Source organism: Ambystoma mexicanum, chromosome 10, assembly GCF_040938575.1.
Source record: "Ambystoma mexicanum isolate Mex_15411 chromosome 10, UKY_AmexF1_1, whole genome shotgun sequence".
Classification (NCBI taxonomy): domain Eukaryota; kingdom Metazoa; phylum Chordata; class Amphibia; order Caudata; family Ambystomatidae; genus Ambystoma; species Ambystoma mexicanum.
The window spans coordinates 1,027,953,798-1,027,977,145 of NC_090932.1; the positions used below are offsets into that span (position 1 = coordinate 1,027,953,798).

At 44.2% G+C, this 23,348-nt stretch overlaps 1 protein-coding gene across 1 annotated transcript in view; it reads left to right on the top strand.

The window, feature by feature from the left end:
- LOC138492969 (cytochrome P450 2J4-like) overlaps positions 1–17,585 on the top strand; it is a 291,460-nt gene extending 273,875 nt beyond the window's left edge. Inside the window, exon 9 of the mRNA XM_069620246.1 lies at positions 14,135–17,585. Coding sequence (XP_069476347.1) covers positions 14,135–14,236 — 102 coding nt within the window. The 3' untranslated portion in view covers positions 14,237–17,585. The remainder of the gene's footprint in view (positions 1–14,134) is intronic.
- The last annotated feature ends 5,763 nt before the right edge of the window (positions 17,586–23,348 follow it).

The following is a 23,348-nucleotide window of genomic DNA, read 5'->3' on the forward strand; positions in this document are numbered from 1 at the left end:
ATTCTTGAATTTATGTGCTACTAAACTGGGGTTCAGATGACAGTAGAAAGTAAGCTAGTGGTGAGGAGAAGCACAAATAGTAAATCTAATGGTATAGACTTAAAACAGTTGTTTGTTCTATAATATTAAAATTCTAGGGGCTGAGTTATGTCTTTTGTGCGCGGGAAAATGGGGATTTGTGCGCCAATCTGCCTGTAAATCCCTGTTTAACAAATGGGGATTTGTGGACAGAATGGTGCACAATCTCTGTTTTTAGGCGCAGAAATAGCATGAATGAACCCCACAGTGTGTTTGAGTAATAATAAAAATATTATGGTGGTATTTAACTTACTTTTTTGTGTGGATTGAGCAGGTTTCTTCTGAGTTGTTGTTTGTACTTCAAATTCTTGTGTGTTTATAGCACTGATGTTAATTTATACATTGATTTTTATGTTTTTGTACAAGTATTCTTGTTTGATATCTGAACATAGTGTGTGCATGCAATTTTGTTTGACTATGTGCAGTCTTTCTATTTTACTTTAAATATGTTAGTCCAACATGCTTTGCAAATGTGTGTGTAAAAAGAAATTAAATAGCAGATAGGTTTGGAAGTGACAGTTGATTATAGCAGATGGGAAAAATGACAGTACATTAATTTCATAGGTTATACAAATTAAAAGTCAGTTAATCTGTTTATATGAATTTATAGGAATTGTACATGTACTATACAGAAAATATGCATACCCGTAGTTTGTGTTCATGCATATGGATATGCATGCAGCTGCAAGTAGAAATCTTGGAGACTTGTACAGTATTTCTTGTAGTAGGTGCTTTCCAATGATATGACACTTGTACTCAGAGTGATTAACACTACATTTGAATTGCTGATCTATGATGATGGAGTTAGATGTAGAGGTCTTGGATGTGATTGGTGGATGGTCATGTGACTGCTTAGCTATATCCAATGAGGGAATGGCACAGAGAGTGAAGTGGAAATGGTAGAAGGGCTGTCCATGTTACAATATGTCCGCGGACATGGCGGTAGTCCGCTGACATCACATGCTACATACAGGGATTTTGGGGAGGGGAAGCATGCAAATGAGAATGAGCCGAGCAAGGGATTGGTCAGTAAAGTTTAGTGGTTGTGTTGTGTCAGGAGAGAGTTTGTCAGATAGCCTTTTTCCTGAGAGAAGAACAGATAGCTATGGCTGTGTGTTTCAGAAAATAGATTGTTTGGATTTTGGGAGACTCGTGGATACATTGGTTGAAGGTGCATGCAGAAAGCTGTGGAGTAGCTGTAGATCTTGGATTCCCACGTGTGGAAGTGCACTGGCATGGAGTACGTGGAATGAAGTGGTTGGACTTGCTACCTCTCTGTGCTACTTTAGAGACAGAGCATCATCCAGACATAATGATAATTCATTGTGGAGGGAATAGTTTAGGACATGTGTCTGGAATTTCTTTGCAATTTGCAATGAAAGAAGGACTTGGGAAGGTCATGGACATATTTCCAAATTCTCAAGTAATTTTTTCTCGGATTGCGCAGAGACAAATGTGGCTGCGTTCTTCTTCATTTGGTCCACAAATGGAGAAAGCGAGGCGCAATGTCAATAAGGCTGTTTGTGCCTTTCTAAGAGATGTTGGCATGTCCTCTTTTCACAATGAAAATATTATGTTTTGTAGCACATACATACATTTTTCGCAGAGATGGAGTCCATCTTACTTATGCTCGCAATCAGATTTTTCGGACAAATTTACAAAATGCATTGCGACCTTTTTTGGAATTACAGCCATCCATTTTGCAGTAGGTGTTGACCATTTCAAGTTTTTCAAAGACAAACAAACACCACCAAAAGGCTCTTTTCAGAGCCACCACTTCCTCCCAGAGAAAAGTGCAATGGTTATGATAGGGCAGCACCCCAAAATTTTAGATGTCCGCAAACTGTCCATGGACTTCTAAAAAATACACAAGGCCCTGCTCCATTTATTTTCCACTTCATTTTTTAAACTGTGAAAGGCTTTTTTTAAAATGTTTGTTGTTTTATATTTTGTTTGGGATTTTTACACACAACACACTAGGAGAGGAGGGGAAAGGAGGGTAAGGGGCGGACACCAACCATGGGGATAAGAAAGGGCGGGTGGAGAGAGGAAGATGTAGGGTGGGCCTTACTTAGGTAGTGGCAGGTCTTCTCGTGCTGTGAGACCGTAGTCTCGAAAGCACTCCCCCCTGCAGAGTACTGTGTCACAGTACATACACACAACTCTGACCCTCGAAAGGTAAGGGTCATCAGCATTATGAATGGCCTGTGAGGCAGCTGGAGGAATGCACTCTCCCATAGGAGTGTCCCTTGTGGTGAGAGGGGCGGAAACGGAGGATGTAGTAGAGGAACTCAACCTACTACACACCTTGCAAGGTACAACCTTGTGAATGGCCACGCCGTGGAAAGACTTTAGGTATCACTTCATAGTTGCCGTACCAAAGCTGTACAAAGCAGGTCTCCCACGACTGAGCAACATTTTGCACTCGTTGCAGGTGACTTTGTTCGCATGCGCCTTGGGTACGTTACCATGAATGGTAAATAATTGCCACACCCAAGAGTCACGGCGTATGCTGGTAGTAGGGACTTCCACTACCTCATCCTCTTCATCCTCTTCATCCTCCTCTACATCCTCACTCCTGTTCCCCTCTTCAGGCCCTTGGGGAGCTGGTGGTGGTAGAGGGGGTGGGAGTGGTGCTGAAGCAGATGTAGCACCAGGTGGCAGTGGAGGAGCCATGGATGCTATCAGGTTTCAGATGAAAATCTGGAAAGTTGGCAGCAAAATGCACTGTGTTCTGTAAGGTAGCCAGAAACACAATGAGAATGAGTTCTGGGGTGTAGCCCTTTATAGGGGTGCTGGTGTGCTGGTGCCGGTCCGCGGACACCTGCTCCATCTGCGGACGGATTGAACACCAAAAAAAGGCTCAAAAAGTCCCAAAAAGTATGTAAAAAATCTGGATTACTGTCTGGGACTTGTGCTATGGTGATTTATTATTATAAAAAAATGTGGATTGCCTGAAAAAGTAGTTTTAAATTGTTTGCGGACAAGAACAGTGTCCGTAGTCAGAACACACGCTCAGCGTGGGCGCAGTCACATGATGGCGTCGCTGACATGTCTGTGAAGGGAACGGGTGTCCGCAGGACACCAAATGCACTGAAACTGTTTTGCGCATGTTCGTTGGTGTTCCACGGACAGTGTTCGGGTCCTGAAACTAATTAAAAGTGCGACCCATGTGAAACGAACAGTTACGGACAGGCGTTTGTTCTTAGAACAGTTTCAACCTGCCTACGAACAATACGGACAGGCCTAGCGTCCTCAGAACACCCCAATTTTGTTTATTTTCCAACATCCCAGGACACTTGATGTGTTCTTAGAACAATTTCAAATTGCCTACGAACAATACGGACAGGCATAGCGTCCTGAGGACACCCCCATTTAGTTCATTTACGAACATTTCAGGACACCGCCTGCGTTCTTAGAACAGTTTCAACTTGCCTACGAACAGTACAGACAGGCATAGCGTTCTCAGGACACCCCCATTTTGTTTATTTACGAACATCCCAGGACACTTGATGTGTTCTTAGAACAGTTTCAACCTGTCTACGAACAGTACGGACAGGTATAGTGTCCTCAGGACACCCCCATTTTGTTTATTTACAAACATTTCAGGACACCACCTGTGTTCTTATAACAGTTTCAACTTGCCTACGAACAGTACGGACAGGCATAGCGTCCTCAGGACACCCCCATTTTGTTTATTTACGAACATCCCAGGACACTTGATGTGTTCTTAGAACAGTTTCAACCTGCCTAAGAACAGTACGGACAGGTATAGTGTCCTCAGGACACCCCCATTTTGTTTATTTATGAACATTTCAGAACACCACCTGTGTTCTTAGAACAGTTTCAACCTGCCTACGAACAGTACGGACAGGTATAGTGTCCTCAGGACACCCCCATTTCATTTATTTACGAACATTTCAGAACACCCGTGTTGTCCGCGGACACCAAAACTGAGTATATCTAATCTTGCGGGTGCCAATCATTGTTTGTATGGTCTGTTAAAAAAATAATATACATATATATATATATATATATATATATATATATATATATGTTAAGTGCACATAAAGTAATGCTTATTAATGTGGTTATAAAGAGAAGTGTCTACCATTAGTTTCACTATCTTCAGACATTTCACCATGTGGGAAATTCTCCTCAAGCCATTCTAAAGTATTTGACATTTCTGTGAGGTAAAAAATAATATACATTACTTTTATTGTATCTAATATAGACATTTTAGAAATATATAACAAAAAAAGTGTACTTATTAGATTGTGGTAAGTTGTCTTCTCACTGTTCTGTAGATGTTTTGCTGCTCCTAGTTGTGCAGTTTCTGTGAGGTAATTATGTTAGAAGCATATCTTTCTTGTTTTGGTATATTCCATTTTACTATATATGGTATTTAAATGGATGTTTGATGTGTTAGATATATAAGTTCTACTTCTTATTTATTACTATATATAATGTGTTTGTGTGTTGGTTTTTCAACTTGTATAGTGTTCATGTGGCATGATAAAACAATTTAAGATACCCCTGAGTTTTTGGGTAGTATTGGTGTTGTCCACGTCCATCCGCGAACATGCGCACAGTCCGCGGACATCAAAATCACTAGGTGGGAGTTCAGTATGTTTTATGTTACATGTATATAGAGTTAGGGATATTATTGTTAACTCCTGCAATTCACTAGTTATGGTAAGCTAAGCCACCATAACGCGCGCCACAGTGTACTGCTAACATTAACACCCAGGACATCAAAGATGACATCACAAATGTCATTGATGACATCACATGCGCATTTAGTTTTCATGAAAACTCTGTACAAGGGATTCTTATAATGTTGACCAAAAAGTGTCAAGGAGCATTGGAATAAATATCATGAGCTAATTAGTGCACTAAGCAATGCATTGATATAAAAAGCATTCTATTCTGAAGTTCAATCCAGTATACTAAACTACTCATGTAGAAACATAAGCAGTGTGTGCAGCATACATGATGAAGGTTCAATATTCATAATCTTGCCATGTTGAATAGTGAAATGAATATCTGCTTTTTTATTAGAGTCTTGTGTAGTGTGAAACATGTAATAAGTAGCTAATAAAACTCACTTAATACATAATTGCATTATTAGAGACAAAACACAAAGAGACAACAACACATACAAATATGAATATATGCATAGAAATTATTGCTCTGTTTCAAAGCTGCTACTTACTGTATGTATGTGTATCACATGATGTGACTAGACCCTAAGGAAAGAAGTGTGAGTACAATGTATACTAATATGGTTATATACAGGAAAGTACAGTATGAGAAAGTGCTGATAATCCTAATGAGTATCTTCATGCACAGAAAGGATTACTTTCTTTCAAGCCTGTGTCTTTCGCTATGTATATGTTTCATATGGTTTGACTTGAACCTAAGGGAATTATTGTAAGAACTTAATTGAAGGATAAGTCTACAAATATAGTATATTTTCAATTTTTAGTTTTTCACTGTTACTGAATAGAACCATGTGGCCTAGATATGTCAGTAAAGGAAAAAAGGGGGAGCCAGACATGTGATGTCATCAATGACATTTTTGATGTCATCTTTGATGTCCTGGGTGTTAATGTTAGCAGTACACGGTGGCACTGGTTCTGGTTGCTTAGCTTACCATAACTGGCGAATTTCAGGGGTTTTTCGGTTTTACTTTGAACCATAACGTCCGTTTAACAAAGTTTTTTTTACTGAATTTGATAGGTTTTTAGTAGCGCAACTTAAGCATAACGTCCCTTTAACAAAGTTTTTTTACTGAATTTGATAGGTTTTTAGTAGCGCAACTTAACCATAACGTCCCTTTAACAAAGTTTTTTTTACTGAATATATGTATATATATATATATATATATATATATATGTGCATTGGAAACTGGGCATGTACACTGCCACATGTACACAGCATGCTTGCCCTGAGAAACAGCCTCTCCCCTTCTAAAATTCTGCTCTCCCCATATTGGAGAGGAAACAATATCTCTTTAAATGAGATGCAGGACAGCCCTCCTAATTCAATGGAGTCACAGATGCCACAGCCTATTTATCCTCACATTCAAATCTTGAGGCAACCCCAATGAGTATATGTGGTTCATGGTTACAAGCACTTTGATGTTAGGGTGAGTGCTGTGAAAGAAGGAATGAACGTCAAGTCCTGTGTGCAATATGTATTTAATGATTCAGCATGCAATCCTTTTATTAAGGACATATCTGTAACATATAAAGATCTGTGGTCCCTCATATGTTGCTAAAATGCAGTTTACTTCATGCAAAGCTGACAGAAACCCTTGTTGGTGCTATTTTTTCTCCTTCCCCTTTCTCAGAGGGCTTAGGGGTATTTTGAAAGAGTACAATATGTTTGTACTGGACTATCGTGGAATAATACTCTGCTATTGGGAAATAAAGAATATGGCTATTCTAGGTTTTGGTAATGAATTTTGCTCAGTAAGACAAGCGTAACATTCTTACTATGACTATTAATCATTAAAATGAACATTTTACAATTTTAAAAATAGACAGTTTGCAAAGTTAGTACCATTTCTTTCTTTATTTATTTATAACGCACCATGGCCCAAAGGCATCAGGAAAATCATTTCCTTTAATGGCTTCTTTTGATAAAAATACACACTAATTTGTCTTTCAATATGTACTTCCTTCCTGGAAAGCATTCCCCTCAGATTAAAACTAAATATATGTTTCTGCAATCACCAAGAAAATATGTAATATTGCGGCTGGTTGTTCATTGGTTGGTTGTTCTGGTGTACATACACATGTCTTACAATAAGTATAACCACTGATAACTAACAAAAAATAGACACTCATATTTGTATTACCTGCAGCCTGGTCCTCTGTTCCCTTATAATGTCTGTCAGAATCCTCCCACCCTCCACACCTCCCCCTTACAGTTTGGGCTCTGTGTGATGGTGACATTTCTGGAAGACCCGCATTCTAATTGTCTACAAATATTAGGCCCATCCCTATCTTGGGAGATAACTTTGTCACTGCTGTTCTCATTGCAATTGCAATCATTTAAAAAACAAAGCATCATCCCACCATCAAGATATCTGTTTTTTCTATGATTGTGCTGCTGTCCGCGATGGCTGGGATGGGACTGGCAAACACGTACAATGTCAGTGGAGTAACTTTACTGAAAATGTTGGGGAGACAGGGGTGGGGTGTGGTGGGGTGGAGGGAGGGCGAGTGGTGGCTCGTAGGGATTGTTTCAGCCAAATTGTTTGATAAAGTTTGGTAGAATGGTAGATTTGACTGAATTCGGTCACCACCATTTGTTTGAAGCCGAATATACCGAACATGAATAGCTGGGGTTGCGGCGGTGTCCCCCACTCCACATGTTTGGTAATTTTGACTTCGGCAGTTGCAAGGGTGTCCCCCACTTCCTCACCATTGGCGGCAGGGGACCCAACAAAAAAAAAGACAAAAAAGGGACTCTTCGGCATCAGATCCGACCGCGTTAGATGGATGGATCTGACGCTGCAGGGTACAGGAGAGGCAGTGGATGGAGAAAAGGTAAGTGGGGGGGTTATGGGTGTACTGGCAGTTTGGGGGGACATGGGTTTGGTTTTTTGTACCGAGGTAAAAACGTATTTGCAGCGGAAAATAACTACGGTCAATTTCGCTGTGATCTTGTACCTCGGTCAAACAACCTAAATCCCTGAGGGATAACACTAGACTACTTCAGCACAAGAGTCCATTGCTGACGCTCTGTTATAACTTTCATAAGACTGGTGGCCTATCTTTAAAATTCAATTGGGCCCCCACACATCTCCAGCCAGCCTGCCATGCACCCAGTGACACAACATAACAGTCACAAACTTAATTCCAGTAGAACATACAAACAATGCATTATTTATCATTCATTCTAAAACAAAAGTCAACACACATATGCTTGCATACACTCTCACTTACACACAAATGCACCCAACACCTGCATTGACATATACTGTGTGCACGCAACATATATATACATATAAAATAACACATGGAAACAGTGGCGCACCGTCCATTGAGCAGACCAGACTTTATCACCCCCTGATCCCGGAAATTTTGGGCTAAATTGACTTGACCTAGCTGAACTATAAAGCCATGGCCGAAAGGAACAGATTCACTGGAATGTCAGCAATTTCCTTGATTTTTCCTTTCATTCAAAGGCAGAAGCCATCGGCTAATGCAGTGCAGTGGGTGACCAAGTATACATGGTATCCATTTTTAAATGCCATATATCTCCAAACTTGGGTTCTGTACAGCACCTTATATGCCCCTAAACTTTGGAACAATTTACCAAAAGATTTAAGACTCTTAAGGTCCCTTCCCGTCTTCAAGAAAGCATTAAAAACCCATCTCTTCAGATAATTTGTCTCTCCCCGGACTTTCTGGTTTGATCTTTTATGTTACATGTTTTTGTCTACCCGTTAGCGCCTTTATGCCCGAGGGTCCACAGTGCGCACAACAAGTAAAAGTAAAGTAAAGTGTACGTGCTGAAAGATTTTTTCTACAAGATTCTGACTGATTAAAATTAAGGTATGTTTTCCTGTGTTCAAATGGCTCCAAGCAGTGGAGTACCAAGTGGGAAAGCCAGGAGGGGCAGCTGCCCCCCGTGGCTTTTTTAATAGCAAGACCGGGACATTTTTCATTGGGACAACTCTCCCATTTAGCACATCAAAGAGAGCGCCCAAGGGCAAGGGTGTCCCGCTGGCAGGACAATGTGTGCTGAGCAATTCCTGCTCAGCACGCTCATTGTCCTGGCAGCAGGACACCTTACCTGTTCCGAATGGTAGAGGTGTCCTGCTGCCGGGACAATGTCCCAAGGAGCTCCGGCAGCAGAGGGTCATCACGTTGCTCTGTATCAACAGAGCATTACAATGTGAGCGATTAGCCCCTGATGGGAGGGAGGGGGGTACTATTTGCAGGGACCTTTGTCCCTTTAGAAATGTGAATGGGAGGGAGCGATCAGAAGTGAGAAGGGTGCATAATGTTGCATGCTTTATGAAATAATGACTAAGGCTTTAAAGCCCAAGGGGGATTTGTTAGGCTCACGTTAATCTATATGATGCTATTGTGACTTTGCATGCAGAATGGGGAGAATAAAACTAAAGCCATACTCCCATTGCTCAACATATTTCTATGACAATGTATATAGTGTATGGTTAGTTTACTATAAAAGGCTAGTTTATTATGTAATGTGGTTTGCTTCCAAGGCTTTTCTATAAACAATTATTTAAGCACATGAAATGTAAAGCAAAACCTTAATAAATATCTATATCAACTAAACCTGGAAAGATATGCATGGGCGCTTAAATTGTCCACATCCCAGTTTCACCATTTAACCAAGTGTGTGATCCTGAGCAAATCATTTAATCACATTGGGCCTCATTACAAGTATGGCGGTAAGGCAACAACGGCACCGGTATCGCTACCGGCACCATTGCTACCATACCGCCATACTAGGAGTTCTGCTCGCGGGTGCCCTTGCAGCCACCAGGTCTGACCTGGTGGCCGTACCGGCACCCGCGAGCAGAACATGATGGTAGCTCCGGTACCGTTATTAACGGTACCGGTGGTACCACCTTCCCCATTCCCATTGGGCCCGGCACCTGCGAAAGGGCAATTACCGGCTCCGGCTTGGCCGGAATAGCCCGGTAATTGCCCATTCGCGGGTGCCGACCCAGATGCGAGTTTGGCGGTAGCCTTGCCGGTTTACTGGCAAGGTTACCTCCAACCTCGTAATGAGGCCCATTGTGCCTTATCTGCAGCTCTGTAAGTGACTCCGCTTCACTTCAAACCTTATGTTAATGTATCATGGTATTGTTAGGGAGGATTCTCAAAATGTACCAATTTCCCTTACCCTTTGAGAGCCCCAGCAACTTTGCTGGATTTCTAGGATTTTATTTTTTACCTCAGAAGAGTGTGGGTCTTTTTTCCCACTCTTCCATGTATTTTGATGTGTGTTTTACTTTGTGTTCTTTGGTTATGGAGTTTTTAAACAACTCCATAGGTATCATCTTTTTCTTATTTGTCACACAGCACCTTTAGTGTATTGGCACTGGGGTGTCTTTTAAACTCCCCAAGGTTTAAATACCTTCTCTGGGACTGACTACTGTCTCCCAGAGCATGTAAAGTAAAATTGACTTTACTAGTCTTTTTAAATTTACAGACCCAGCACACACTATCTTCTTATAGAGTGCTGGAGGGGTTGCCTAGCATCCCCTGAGTCTGAACACTCATGTACCAGTCAGATGTTACCTGTTCCTACTTGAAATGGCTGGTGGCAGTGGTTTTAAACAAACTACCATGATTTTTCCTGCCCGCAAACACCGGTAGCTAAAAATCGGGTCAGCCATGTTTTCCAATATGGCTCCCAAGACCTATCTGTAAAAACAGACTCCGGTCGACTTTTTTTGCCGGTTCTTTTAAGAAATGTCCTTCTAGGGTCCAACTCTGCGTGCCAAACCAGGTTTGGTCACTTTGTTTGTTGGCCTTTGGCGGGCTTCAGTGCTGATGCCCTCCTCTGGCGTCTGAGTGTCTGGGGAGGACAGGATGTGAGGGAGGTCCCCGAAACTCCCTGTGCTTAGTCTCCTAGGAGACCTGAATGCACTCTGGCATGATTGGCGGGCTGGCTGTCCAGCAAGGACAGCCACCCTGCTCTGTGAGTGACAGCCAGGCTAGAATGAATGGGGGAAAACTGTTTAAAGGCTTCTGGGACTTGGAAAGCAGAGTCGACCACTGGAACGAAAGAACTGAAGACGAGTTGAAGGAAGACGACTGCTGCAACTCCTGGTCCACCGGTGAAGCCCTGCTGCAGGTCCGAATTGCCTGAAACTTCCTCGACAGAGAAGCCCTTCAAGGTTAACTTCTTCCCTTGAGTTTGGTGGGAACAACCAACTCATAAGCCGCCTGGACACCGTCCCCATACTGGTCGAATTTTCTGCAGAGTGCTGTGGAAAACCGGATAGCCAGTGTGAAGGGTACCAGTTTGTGGTCTTTAAGGCACTCACACCTTAAACCGACGTTTTGCCAAGCTTGTGGCCTCTTCCCTGGGCAGTGCAGGAACCTCCCAACGTCCTCTTTCTTGTCCCCACGACTGAAGCTCAGGAACAGCGAGATCTGCAGGAACAACAGCCTCAGCTGCAGCTCTTCTTCACTTTAAAGGAACTGTGTAAATGCGGTCAGGAAATCTTTTCGGCCGCGGTGAAAGTTTGTGAAACTTTCCCAACTTTGAAGGCTTGTCCTTCCCTTTACCAACATCAAAATTCTCGTCTGACCAAATTCTTCTAAGATCCGTGGCAAAGACTTAACCGTTTACTACCAGAACTGTGCTATCCTATACAAGACTCTGAACCATTGACTTTGGCCCAGTCCTATGGAATTGAATTTCTGGTTGTAGTGAACTGAAACCCTTTGTTGTGCCTATGAAAGTATTTGTGCCTTGATTTCTTTTAACCTTGTCTTTTTACCCCTTTTAAAATTAACTGAAGTGCCATTTTGCTCCCACTTCAGGGGAGCTGAACGCGTTCAGTAACTTATTGGTTGTGTATTTGTAGTATACTAGTATATGATATTGAGCTGCTCTTGTTAGTGTAATGTTTTCCAAATGACTGTGTAAATAAATGTATATTCTTTTACCAAGAAACCTTGAGTAAAGGGTTATTTGAATCACTGTGATTGTTGGTCCTTTGTGTAACCCCTTGTACTGCTCACTTTACTCTTGAGATAAGTCTGGCTGCTCAGCCACTGCTACCACAATACTGTGTAGTACAGTCTTGTACCAACGGTGAAATTGTACTGACACTTGTAGTCCTAATTGCATGTAGTGGTCCCAAAGCGTACTGCATGTGATTCTGCCTAACAGGTATTATAATGGAGAAGCCTAATGACTATAGAGTTGCTCCACATATAACAAAAGTGCAATTTAGGTATTTTGCACCACAAAGTTATTTGTCACTTGGTTTATTTATGGCAACTTATTCTAAAGTCACTTCCAGGGTGCCTCCAAGTATCAAGGACTGATGATGCGCCTTTCAATGTCCTTTTCTGTGAAGTCACTTCTGTTGGTGCAATCCATATAATAATTAGGACGTTTGCATGTAATTTGCCTTCCACCAATGTTACCAAAAAAGTAGATTGGGGCAGGGGTGGGTGGTTTGGCGGCGCCAAAGAGACCATGTGGAATTTGACACACTGCATTTCGTTGCTCACCCCCCGCTCTTACAATGCTGGATACTCCCCTGCTTAGTTTGGTAAGTGAAGCAGTTTTTGGTGGCCTGTAGCCTAAACCATGACACCCATTTACTAATTTGCACCAAACAGTCCTGAAAAAGTGTCAGCAAAACTCGAAATACTTTTTGCCAGTTTGGTGAAGGTTATTTTTGGCGGCAGGGGGAAAAGTTATACAGGGCTCCTAAAAGTATGCTTTTAACACAAAATCCCATACAGTTTCTTCTGCGCACTTAGAGCAAAAACTGCTTTTTACCACATAATAACCAAAGCTAAAAAAGCAAGCGTACAGTAACTTACATGTAGCCCCTAATTTTCTGGCCCTGGTATGGCCTTCCTTACCTTAGGCCAGGGATGGATCTGATGGGACCGAACTCCCCATCCCCAGACCAGCTGGACAGGAAGCGGCACTATGCAACATGCAATTAAAAGATTTTTAAACCGTAGATGGGTTATGGCCCTCAGTTCTTAACTTGTTATTCACAGACATCAAGGTGGACTTTTTAGGGATCCCAATAGTGGTCCCTTTTTATTTATAAAATAGAAAGCTATAGCCCTATAAACATTTTCCACTCTAAATACCTTATTCTCTGGTGAACAAAAGTTCACCATGTTTGGAAGGCGTATAGCACTCTAATTCATTTCACAGAATTTGTAGAGTACGACAGTTTTGGGTCACAGGATTTCTCAGCTTGAGTCTTTCCACTCTACTTGGGGAGGGCGCACCTTCCGCCAACTTAATTTTGAAATTAGGATGGTGGTGCCTTAGTAGCATCTAAAAAGTGGCAAGCCTAATTTTAGAGGTGTTGCAGAGCTGTGGCTTGCCACAGAGAATGCACCATTTGTTATTGTTAGTGTCTTCATTCCTGGGGCCTTAATGTGTACTGTGAACTCTGCTCACATTATTCAAATGTGACACGCCATCACTAGGGTCAGCCCGCAGCCCAGCCCCCCAACAAACATACACAAACACAATTAAAAATGATTTAAAACAATGTACCTGTGCTCTGCTTTCAAATAACGCCTGGGCCACGTCTCATGTTACACCGACCTAACCTCTTTGCACTCACGCACCTCCAGCCAGAAACCAGCCAGCTGAATGAGCTTCCTAATTCCTGTCAGAGTGTCGCACGAACACACAGCCGGAAAGCGATTCTCTGTGCCGCGGCACCTGGAAGTGCTGCTGCTAGCGTGGCAGCACAGGCACCAGGCTCAGCAACACCCAGTTCAGCACGCTTGCTGCTGACTTTGAGTCAGGCCAGCCAGGGTGAGGGACTGAGCCATGCAGGGCATCCCGGCCCTGAGGTGTTGCAGCACGGCTGCCTGGCATCTCTGCATTATGTAATGAGACAGGGAAAGCCTTGCTGGGTACCCCAGCCGGGTTTGCGCTGTCCAATTACATAATTGATGATTGCGGCTCCCTGCCCTTCCTCCAAAAGTTGGGGGGGACAAAAAGGCATGCCACAGTAGTTGGGGTGGACAAAACCCCATGTCGCCCCCTATAATTATGCCCATGTACAATGTGTCTCTTATTCACAGAGAAAGAAAGAGAGAGAGAGAGAGAGAGAGAGAGAGAGAGAGAGAGAGAGAGAGCACAGACAGAGAAAGAGCTATGGAGAGAGATAGAGCATTAGATCAGCGTTTGATACTCAGGCTACACCTAGTGATACATATTTTACTCTGACTTCCGTTCAATTCTATTTGAACACAATACATACTTGGGTCTTTTTCTTAGATCTATAAGCAGAAGTTGATGCAGCTAACTGAGGCTTTCTTCTCTTTCCATGCTACAGGCCACCGTGTTTGTTTCGGGGAGCAGCTGGCGCGGATGGAGCTCTTCATCTTCTTCAACAATATGCTGCGGTCCTTCAATTTCCGGCCACCGGAGGGAGTGAAGCAATGCCATGCTGACTGTATTTATGGGACGGTGGTGCAGCCGCGTCGCTACAAGCTCTGTGCCGTACCACGCTAGGCTGCCAGCTGGTGCCTATGGTGCCTCTTTTCCTAAACCGGTCCCTGAGAGCCACTACCACACCAAGGTTTCAGCATAACCACTGAAGAATTTAACAGGTTACATTTAGAGTACCACTTTCAAATTGATTTTGTGTGGCTATCCTGAACCCATGACGTGGATTTGGCTTTTGTGAATGGAATTGAATTTGGAGATCTCTGGCTGCCATTTTAGGCTTGATTTGAAAAAAGAGGCACTTCTGCTATTGTAAACATGTCTATCATTGTAGATGATCTGTATACTTGACAACCCTACAGATTTAGGCAATAGGCTACTGCTTTGTAAGTAGTCCTACGCCTACAGATTTGGTTGATAGATCCTACTACTTTTTACAGTGGCAGGTAATTTATGTGACTCTAAGGCAGGCTGCAGGACAAAGCATGCAACACATTAATTATTCTGCCTGTACAGTGGGCTGGTAGGTGATTACTTTGATTGGGCTCAGACCAATCCACTGACTTGACAGCTACGTGACTCTGTCCTGCAATCGTGAACCACCAGTGAAGGCAATTGGCAGATCGTAACACCATCGCACAGCATCTGCTTATCAGACTGAGGGGGTATCAGACTCCATGTCATTCAGTGTTCAACCTGCACTGCAGAAATACATTTGTATTGCCTGTGCTGCAGCTACAGAGCAGTGGCAAATGTTGCCTACCAGCTCTGTGTGATTACCTTCTGCGTAATTGAATTTGGTGTTAACTTACCATTCAGAATTATACATTTTTTAACAATTGAACATCTTTCCATGTTGTGGTGTTTGATGAGTTGTGTATTTTAGGATGCTTCAATGGTGCCAACAATGTATGCTTTGTATTTTCCTGTGAGGTCATTGTTATGCAAATTATTATTTTTGAAACTTGAAAAATCCTGCATATTTGTTGTCACAAAATGTTGGCACGTATGCACCTGCCCCAGCTAGCTGTGTTATTTTGGTATTTTCTACCTACTTCGAGTCTGGCACATTGGCACGTACAGCCCTATAGATCCTACTTGATCTTATATCACTACTTGTAGAGCCCAATCTTTTCTTTGGAGGAGAAAAAGTAAAAGATCACACTATGATTAATGACATGGCAAAGAGAGGAGGACCAACTAAAGCATTAAAGGCGAGGTGAACAAAATCAGGGAATGACCAAGCAGACTGGCAGTCAGGTCCAGCAGCAGAGTGAAAGTCCACACGGATCGTACATGCAAGTGACTGGCCCAAGCCCACCAGAAATGGAGTCCCTGCAGTTAGCAGGCACCTTTGCAGCCCTTCTGTCAGTTCATGCTAGCGTCCTGTGTGTATCTTCCAGAGCTGGGCTGGCGGCCTTTCCCAAATTCAACACACAAGACTTGACATGTTAGCTATGCCTCTGCACCGAACCATCAGCAGGTCTCTCAGGCAGGCTGGATTCATTTTCCCCTAATGCTTTTTCCTTTCGCCATTATTTTCTTTTTACCATTCTGGTTTCTGAAATGGTATTGCTACTGTGATCTTGTTTAAAGTTCCCAGAGTTTTTCAATGCTCCCTTTGATGCGAGTGTCAAAACATAAAAATGGCACTGATTGGACAGTGATATCATTTCTGAATATGTAAAGGCCATGAATCTTCAGGAATAATTCCGTTGTTCAAAAGGTACGTGAGTTGTACAATAAGAGTAATAAAAAAAGAACTGTGCCATGAGATTGGGGAAGAATGAACTTAAGTCAGAGTCGGTGAGGGTGCCGATGTTGCCAAAGGAGAAGAAAACAGAGGTGCCATGGAAATGTGGCTTTACACTGTACCAGCAAGGATAGCACCACAAGAAAGAGCCATGGGAAAAGGATGTCTGACTGCAGCAGCCACCCCATGCAATGTAATATACACATTTGTTTGTTATTGTTTGTAATGCATTTACATGCTTTTGTGGTTGTGTGGATATGTTTGGGTTCATATTTTTAGTTTTGGTTATTGTGGGGGTTCTGCGTGTAATTAAGTAGGAGAAGTATATAGAATTGGTTAGGAGTTTGGATAATGGAGGAGGATAGACAAAGAGGTGTTATGGAGCAGCCTTGTGTAAGAAGTGGCGGCTTACCTGAAGTGGCGGCCTGTTCATAATTCTGCCAGGACTACTAGACCAAAGGATTCAATGTGACTGACTTGCCCTAGATTCAACCGGGCTAAGGGAAAAGAACGTTCGTACCCAGTGAAGGCTGCTGTAGCATGGAACAAACTACCAAAAAAACCTTTGTTGCAAAGAAAATCTGTCTGCCTTCAAAAAAGCATTAAAGACCTTTTTATTTTCCTAGGCATGTGTACCTTGCCTTATGGACTTTTTTCCTCTGTCTATTATCTTCATCTCTTATTTGATCTGTCCTGTCCGCGCCCTGATGCCTATGGGCTACGGCGTGTAAGAAATAGATAAATAGAAATAAATACCAAATACCGCCTGGGGGGTGGAACCACCCAGTGAGGCCATCTCCTGGCCCTCCTCAACAGTCGGTGTTGCCAGGCAGGAAGTACAGTTCTGTTCCATCAGTTCCTCCCGACGCGTGTCTACCTTTGACCCCTGCTGGATGGTGGGATGATGGGGCTGATCCCTCAGAGAGAAATCACTCCAGGGAAACAGAGAAGAAGGTATTTAGAGTGGGAATTGTTATAGGGCTATAGCTTTCTATTTTATAAATAAAAAGGGACCACCATTGGGATGCCTAAAAATTCCATCTTGATGTCTGTGAATAACAAGTTAAGAACTGAGGGCACAACCCATCTCCGGTTTTAACATCTTTTAATTGCAGGTTGCATAATGCCGCTTCCTGCCCGGCGGGGATGGGGAGTTCGTCCATGATCCCATCAGATCCATTCCTTGGCCTAATGTAAGGAAGGCCATACGAGGGCCCAAAAAGCAGGGGCTACATGTAAGTTACTGTATGCTTGCTTATTAGCTTTGGTTATTATGTGGTACTTTCACTACACCTGTAAGGTGAATCTATTGCATTGGAGTACATACTGGACGGAGATGGGTTCTGAGGAGGGACACACATCTTGTGGCTGTTGCTTGGCTTTTTACCCACCCATTGACAGTCCAGCATGGTAATCCCCATGGACATTCCCACTTATTACTTGGCCCTTATTGCCCAAAAAACATCCTCCTCGGATCTCTTTCAATTAGTTTGATTACAAGTTAACGTAAAACCTTGGACTGTAATGGCCCTGCCAGTGTTCTTTGTAAGCAGTCTTCTGAGTGTAAATGTCTACATTGCTACTGTTAATGAGCTCCTGTGGTAATAAACATGTTTTAAACAAGTGTACATCCAGACACTCGATTTATAAGCAATAAGTGCACCCTCACATCTGTCCCTTGCACTGAAGTCTTTGCACTGAAATCCTGGTTAAACATACGTATTGGAAAGATAGGCATTTGACTGGCACTGAAATCATATGCCCAGGTGATCACACTATTGTTGCTATTGCCTTATGAAGCAAATAGAGATCAATTTGGGTCAGTTCATCGTCAGTAAAATAATTATTGCACAGTGCTTCGGAAGACAAAACTAAAATGAACAGAGTACGCTTTTTAACGGAAGAGAATGCCCCCTCACAATTCAGCAGCCTTTTCTACATTTGTGATTCATGGAATTATTTGCGCCGAAAAACGGGGATTTGTGTGCCATTCTGCCCGTAAATCCCTGTTTAACAAATGGGGATTTGCGGGCAGAATGGCGCACAAATCCCTATTTTTCGGCGCAAAGAATTCCATGAATCAGCCCCATAGTGTTTAATACAGAGAACGTGGGGATTTTCATGACCGTATCAAAGTGAAAGTAGTATATTTTAATGAATGGGGCAAGGTTGCATACCTCCTTAGTGAAAAGGTGAAGTTGCTGCCGGATGGAGGATGAACCATAATTGGACAATGGAAGTTGTTCCTGCAAGCTGACAGAAACAGTATCCAACTTGAAGTTTTGCAGTGGATGTCTATATATATATATATATATATATATATATATATATATATATATATATATATATATATATATATATATATATACATATATATATATATATATATATATATATTTCATTTCTCGCATTAACGTGCACCAGCCAAAATGGTTTCCTACTCATTTGATCCTAACATGCTTTTACAACAAGTCCCTGTGTGTTACATTTTATTACACTTCACATTTTGTTTTAACTCTACACTATTTTATGACGTGTATTATCATTATGGCAGTGCCTGGCAAAGGTTTATGCCATGCCTACACAAAAGCCAAAACTGTTGGCTTTGCCAATGATTATTTGGTGATAGCCCCCTTGTAGTAGACAACCAGCTCTGCCTCTGTGTGTTATGCAAAGGCATAGAAACAATTCCTGCCATGTTGGTGAAGCCTTTGCTGGCGTACTTTAGTGCACTTTAGACTCTTTTAATGTACCACAAGGATGGTGGTAATCAGATTCTACCCAGATTTCTGTGGGGTGAGTCCAAGTACTTAAGCTATTTCTAATTCTCATAGGTGGTCACATACATCAAGTCGGCCAAGGCATACACATTGCAAGTATACAAATGTGGAAGGCATTACATTTTTTGGGAAGCCAAAAACATTCCATGCTTAAAATTACGACAGTAAATTGCTTTTATGGGAACAAAATGGAACTGATAAATAATAATATTAAAACAAATAGAAAATCAAAATGCAATATTAATTTATTAAACATTATTATTAAATAAAAGCTATTCTTATAACAAATAGTAAAAATAAAAAAATAGGTTTAAAAATTGTATTAGAATTCGCCTACCTTTTCATTTTTAGGAGAAAAACAAAATATAAGACAAAGTAGAATTTCGATTTGTTAAAGCAAAATTATTAATTTATTATCATTTGTTATAATAAACTACAATTTATTTCTAGAAACTATACTATTAATTTGTATACATTATTATTAAATAAAAATGAAAGTTGATAACAATTACAAAAATAAACAATATCTAAAAAAAGGACCGTTGAATTCCCTTGCCTTTTCCTTTTCAGGACAAAAACATTTAAGACCTAAAGTGACACTGGGATTTGTAAAAGCCCCAAATTGCCAGGGGAAGTAAAAGGGAAGAACTCTGACAGTTTTTGATGAGGAAAATAAAAATGCATTCAACATGTTTAAGAATACATCTGATGCACCACACGTGGAAGTCATATTTTAAACAATGTGCAATCTATGGAAGTTTGAGAATTCCTGGCCCCTTGTTTCTGAGATTTTTGAGCTTTTTCTGTACTTAAAAAACATCCAAACTTGTCTTAACGGAATCGCTAGCTGCAGATCCTTGTTGGTAAGGATGTTCATATTTCATAGAAGCAACGCTGAGAAGAATATCTGCTATGGCCCGGCTGGTTCAAACACTGAAGACAGAAGATACAGGCAGGAAGAGTGAGGAACCGATTCCCTTTACATGGAAGGAATGGTCAAGTGTCCTCCAATGGCTTTCCCGGTATTCAGCCCCCTCCAACTCTGATGCTTCCATTGGTAACACAACAAGATGAACAAACCTAGGAGGGAAAAATGGACAAAGTAAAGGTGGTTGAATTAGGTGGTTGAATTAGTAGGTGGGGTTCAGGGAAGAGTCTCCTGGACTTCAGTGAAGTCTGTGTTAAGGATCCTCGATGCAAAATCCAGTTTAAATGCAAATTACACATTCCCGCCCGCTCCCCGCCTCCAAGAACAGCTGATTTCTGTCTGCAGCCATTGGTCTGAAATTTGCGACCTCGCCACCTGATCTGAGCCGCGTTTAGCTCTACAGCTTGCCAGGTACAATTTGTGGGTCTGCGACCCTTCTCAGTTGCTTAGAGTTGTAACTTAGCTTCTCTAGCAGTTTTCTGGTGCCTTTTATTTTTTGTGATTTTGCTGGACTTCTTGAGTGCGCGTTGCAAGCCATCCCTGAGGGCGCTTCCCCACTGGGCCTGATTCATAGCATGTGGCGCAGAAAAGGCAAAAGCGCCCGCGCCGAGACGGACCGTGCGACCCAACCGTGGAGCAGAGAAATTATTGCGCGGCACGATTATTAACGGATTTTCTGAGGCATCAGTAGCCGTGGCGCAAGGAACAACAAGCTTCGACAGTAACACCCCCAACATGCCCCCACGCGTAGTAAAAAGCAAGTTAAATGCCTAACAAGGAGCAAGGCTCCACGTCATTCCTGGGCCAGCATAAAGCCCCCCTAGTGCGATCCCCAGATGCAACCCAGCCAAATTGCGTGAACACTTTGTGTGATCCCCATTGCACCCCAGCGTAATGGTGCGAAAAAACCTCACAATCCCTGTCCGCATCCTAGCCAAATCACGTGAAAACTGCGCAATCCCCAGCCGCACCCCAGCCAAATCACATGAAAACCGTGCACGATCCATGGCCGCACCCCAGCCAAATCACGTGAAAACCCTGCACGATCCCTGGCTGCACCCCAGCCAAATCACATGAAAATTGTGTGCTATCCCCGGCCACACCGGAGCCAAATCGCGTGATAACTCTGCGTGTTCCCCGACTGCACCCCAGCCAAATTGCGTGAAAACTTTGCACAAACCCTGCCACACCCCAGCCAAATCGCGTGAAAACTCTGCACGTTCCTGGCCATACCACAGCCAAATAGTGCAACTGCACCTGGCAATCCTCTGGAAACAGACCCCTCCTGATGGGACACCCCCACCACAGCTGCCATCACCTGTGACCCCACCCTGCAGGCAGCCCCCTCCACATGGGACACCCCAAACCCCATCACTGCACCCTGCAGTCAGTCCCCTCCACATGGGACACCCCCACCCCAGCTGCCACCCATACCCCATCACCTGACCCTGCAGGCAGCCCCTCCACATGGGACACCCCCATCCCAATCACCCATTACCCCACCCTGCAGGCAGCGCCCTCCACATGGGACACCCCCACCCTAGCCTCCATCACCTGTCACCCCACCCTGCAGGCAGCCTCCTCCACATGGGATACCCCAGCCCCCATCACCCCACCATGCAGGCAGCCCCCTCCACATGGGACACGCCAGCCCCATCACCCGTGACCCCACCCTGCAGGCAGCCCCCTACACATGGGATACCCCAGCCCCCATCACCCCACCATGCAGGCAGCCCCCTCCATGGGACACACCAGCCCCCATCACCTGTCACCCCACCCTGCAGGCATCCCCCTCCACATGGGATACCCCATCACCCCACCCTGCAGGCAGCCCCCTCGACATGCAACACCCCCACCCCAGCCCCCATCACCCATCACCGCACCCTGCAGGCAGCCCCCTCCACATGGGACATCTCCACCCCAGCCCCCATCACCTGTCACCCCAGCCTGCAGGCAGCCCCCTCCACATGGGACACCCCAGACCCCGTGACCCCACCCTGCAGGCATCCCCCCACATGGGACACCCCAGCCCCCATCACCCGTGACCCCACCATGCAGGCAGCCCCCTCCACATGGGATACCCCAGCCCCCATCACCCGTCACCACACCCTGCAGGCAGCCCCCTCCATATGGGACACCCCAGCCCTCATCACCCATCACCCCACCCTGCAGGCAGCCCCCTCCACATGGGACAACCCCACCCCAGCCCCATCACCCATGACCCCACCCTGCTGGCAGCCCCCTCCACATGGGACACCCCAGCCCCATCACCTGTGACCCCAATCTGCAGGCATCCCCCTACACATGGGCCACCCCAGTCCCCATTACCCGTGACCCCACCCTGCAGGCAGCCCCCTCCAAATGGGATACCCCAGCCCCCATCACCCATGACCCCACCCTGCAGGCAGCCCCCTGCACATGGGAAACCCCATCACCTGTCACCCCACCCTGCAGGCAGTCCCCTCCATATGGGCAGCCCCACCCCAGCCCCCATCGTCCATGACCCCACAGTGCAGGCATCCCCCTTCACATGGGACACCCCAGCACCCGTGACCTCACCATGCAGGCAGCCCCCTCCACATGGGATACCCCAGCCCCCATCACCCGTCACTCCACCCTGCAGGCAGTTCCCTCCACATGGGACACCCACACCCCAACCCAAAAGCCCCGCCACCCATGACCCCACCATGTAGGCATCCCCCTCCACATGGGATACCCCAGCCCCCATCACCCATCACCCCATCCTGCAGGCAGCCCCCTCCACATGGGATACCCCCATCCCAGCCCCATCACCCCAACCTGCAGGCAGCCCCCTCCACATGGGACACCCCCATCCCAGCCCCCATCACCCATCACCCCACCCTGCAGGCAGCCCCCTCCAGACCGGACATCACCTGCATGCTGGATGCTGACATAGTGACACATCATCACTCCATCAATGGTCATGCACATTAACTCTTGTGTTGTGACACCACCCTAAATATCCACTGAAAAATGTATCCTGCAAATACTAATAAATGCATACACATGGCCCACACCCTTGAGTGTGGCAGCTGCTGAAACACAATTGCTGTCCACAACCATCTCCCAACATATACATGTAAAAAGTTAATTGTAAAGTGAGGCCCTGCTGGCCATATGACAATGTCATGTCACAAATCCCCATGGAGAAATAGACAGACAATGACATACTAGAAAGCAGCTTCAATGTGTGTCACATGAACAGACACTGCCCAGGCGTGTCACGGCCTGACCCTCAATGAGCTGCTATTACCAGAACAGATTTCCCAATAAACACATCACTGTGCCTCCCATGTGTGAAGGATATGATATGAAATCAAATACAATATGGCATTCATAATGCACCTATACACATGTGTTTGAAGGTGCAATGAGTCAGGGGAGGGGGGACAGAGTGAAGACAGAAACAATGATCATGCTAGGCCAGGTGACATTGAGATGGCGCAAGTGCATGGGAAGTGGGGAAAGTGAGCATTTCGGTGGGGGAGGTGGATGGGTCAGTGCAGTACATGGGAAGGAAATCATAAGAAATACAATAACAATGAAAAGCATCAAAGTGCGGGCAGCTGGTGGCAAGTGCAAGGTTAAGTGCAGACATCGGGTGTCAAGTGCAGGTAGT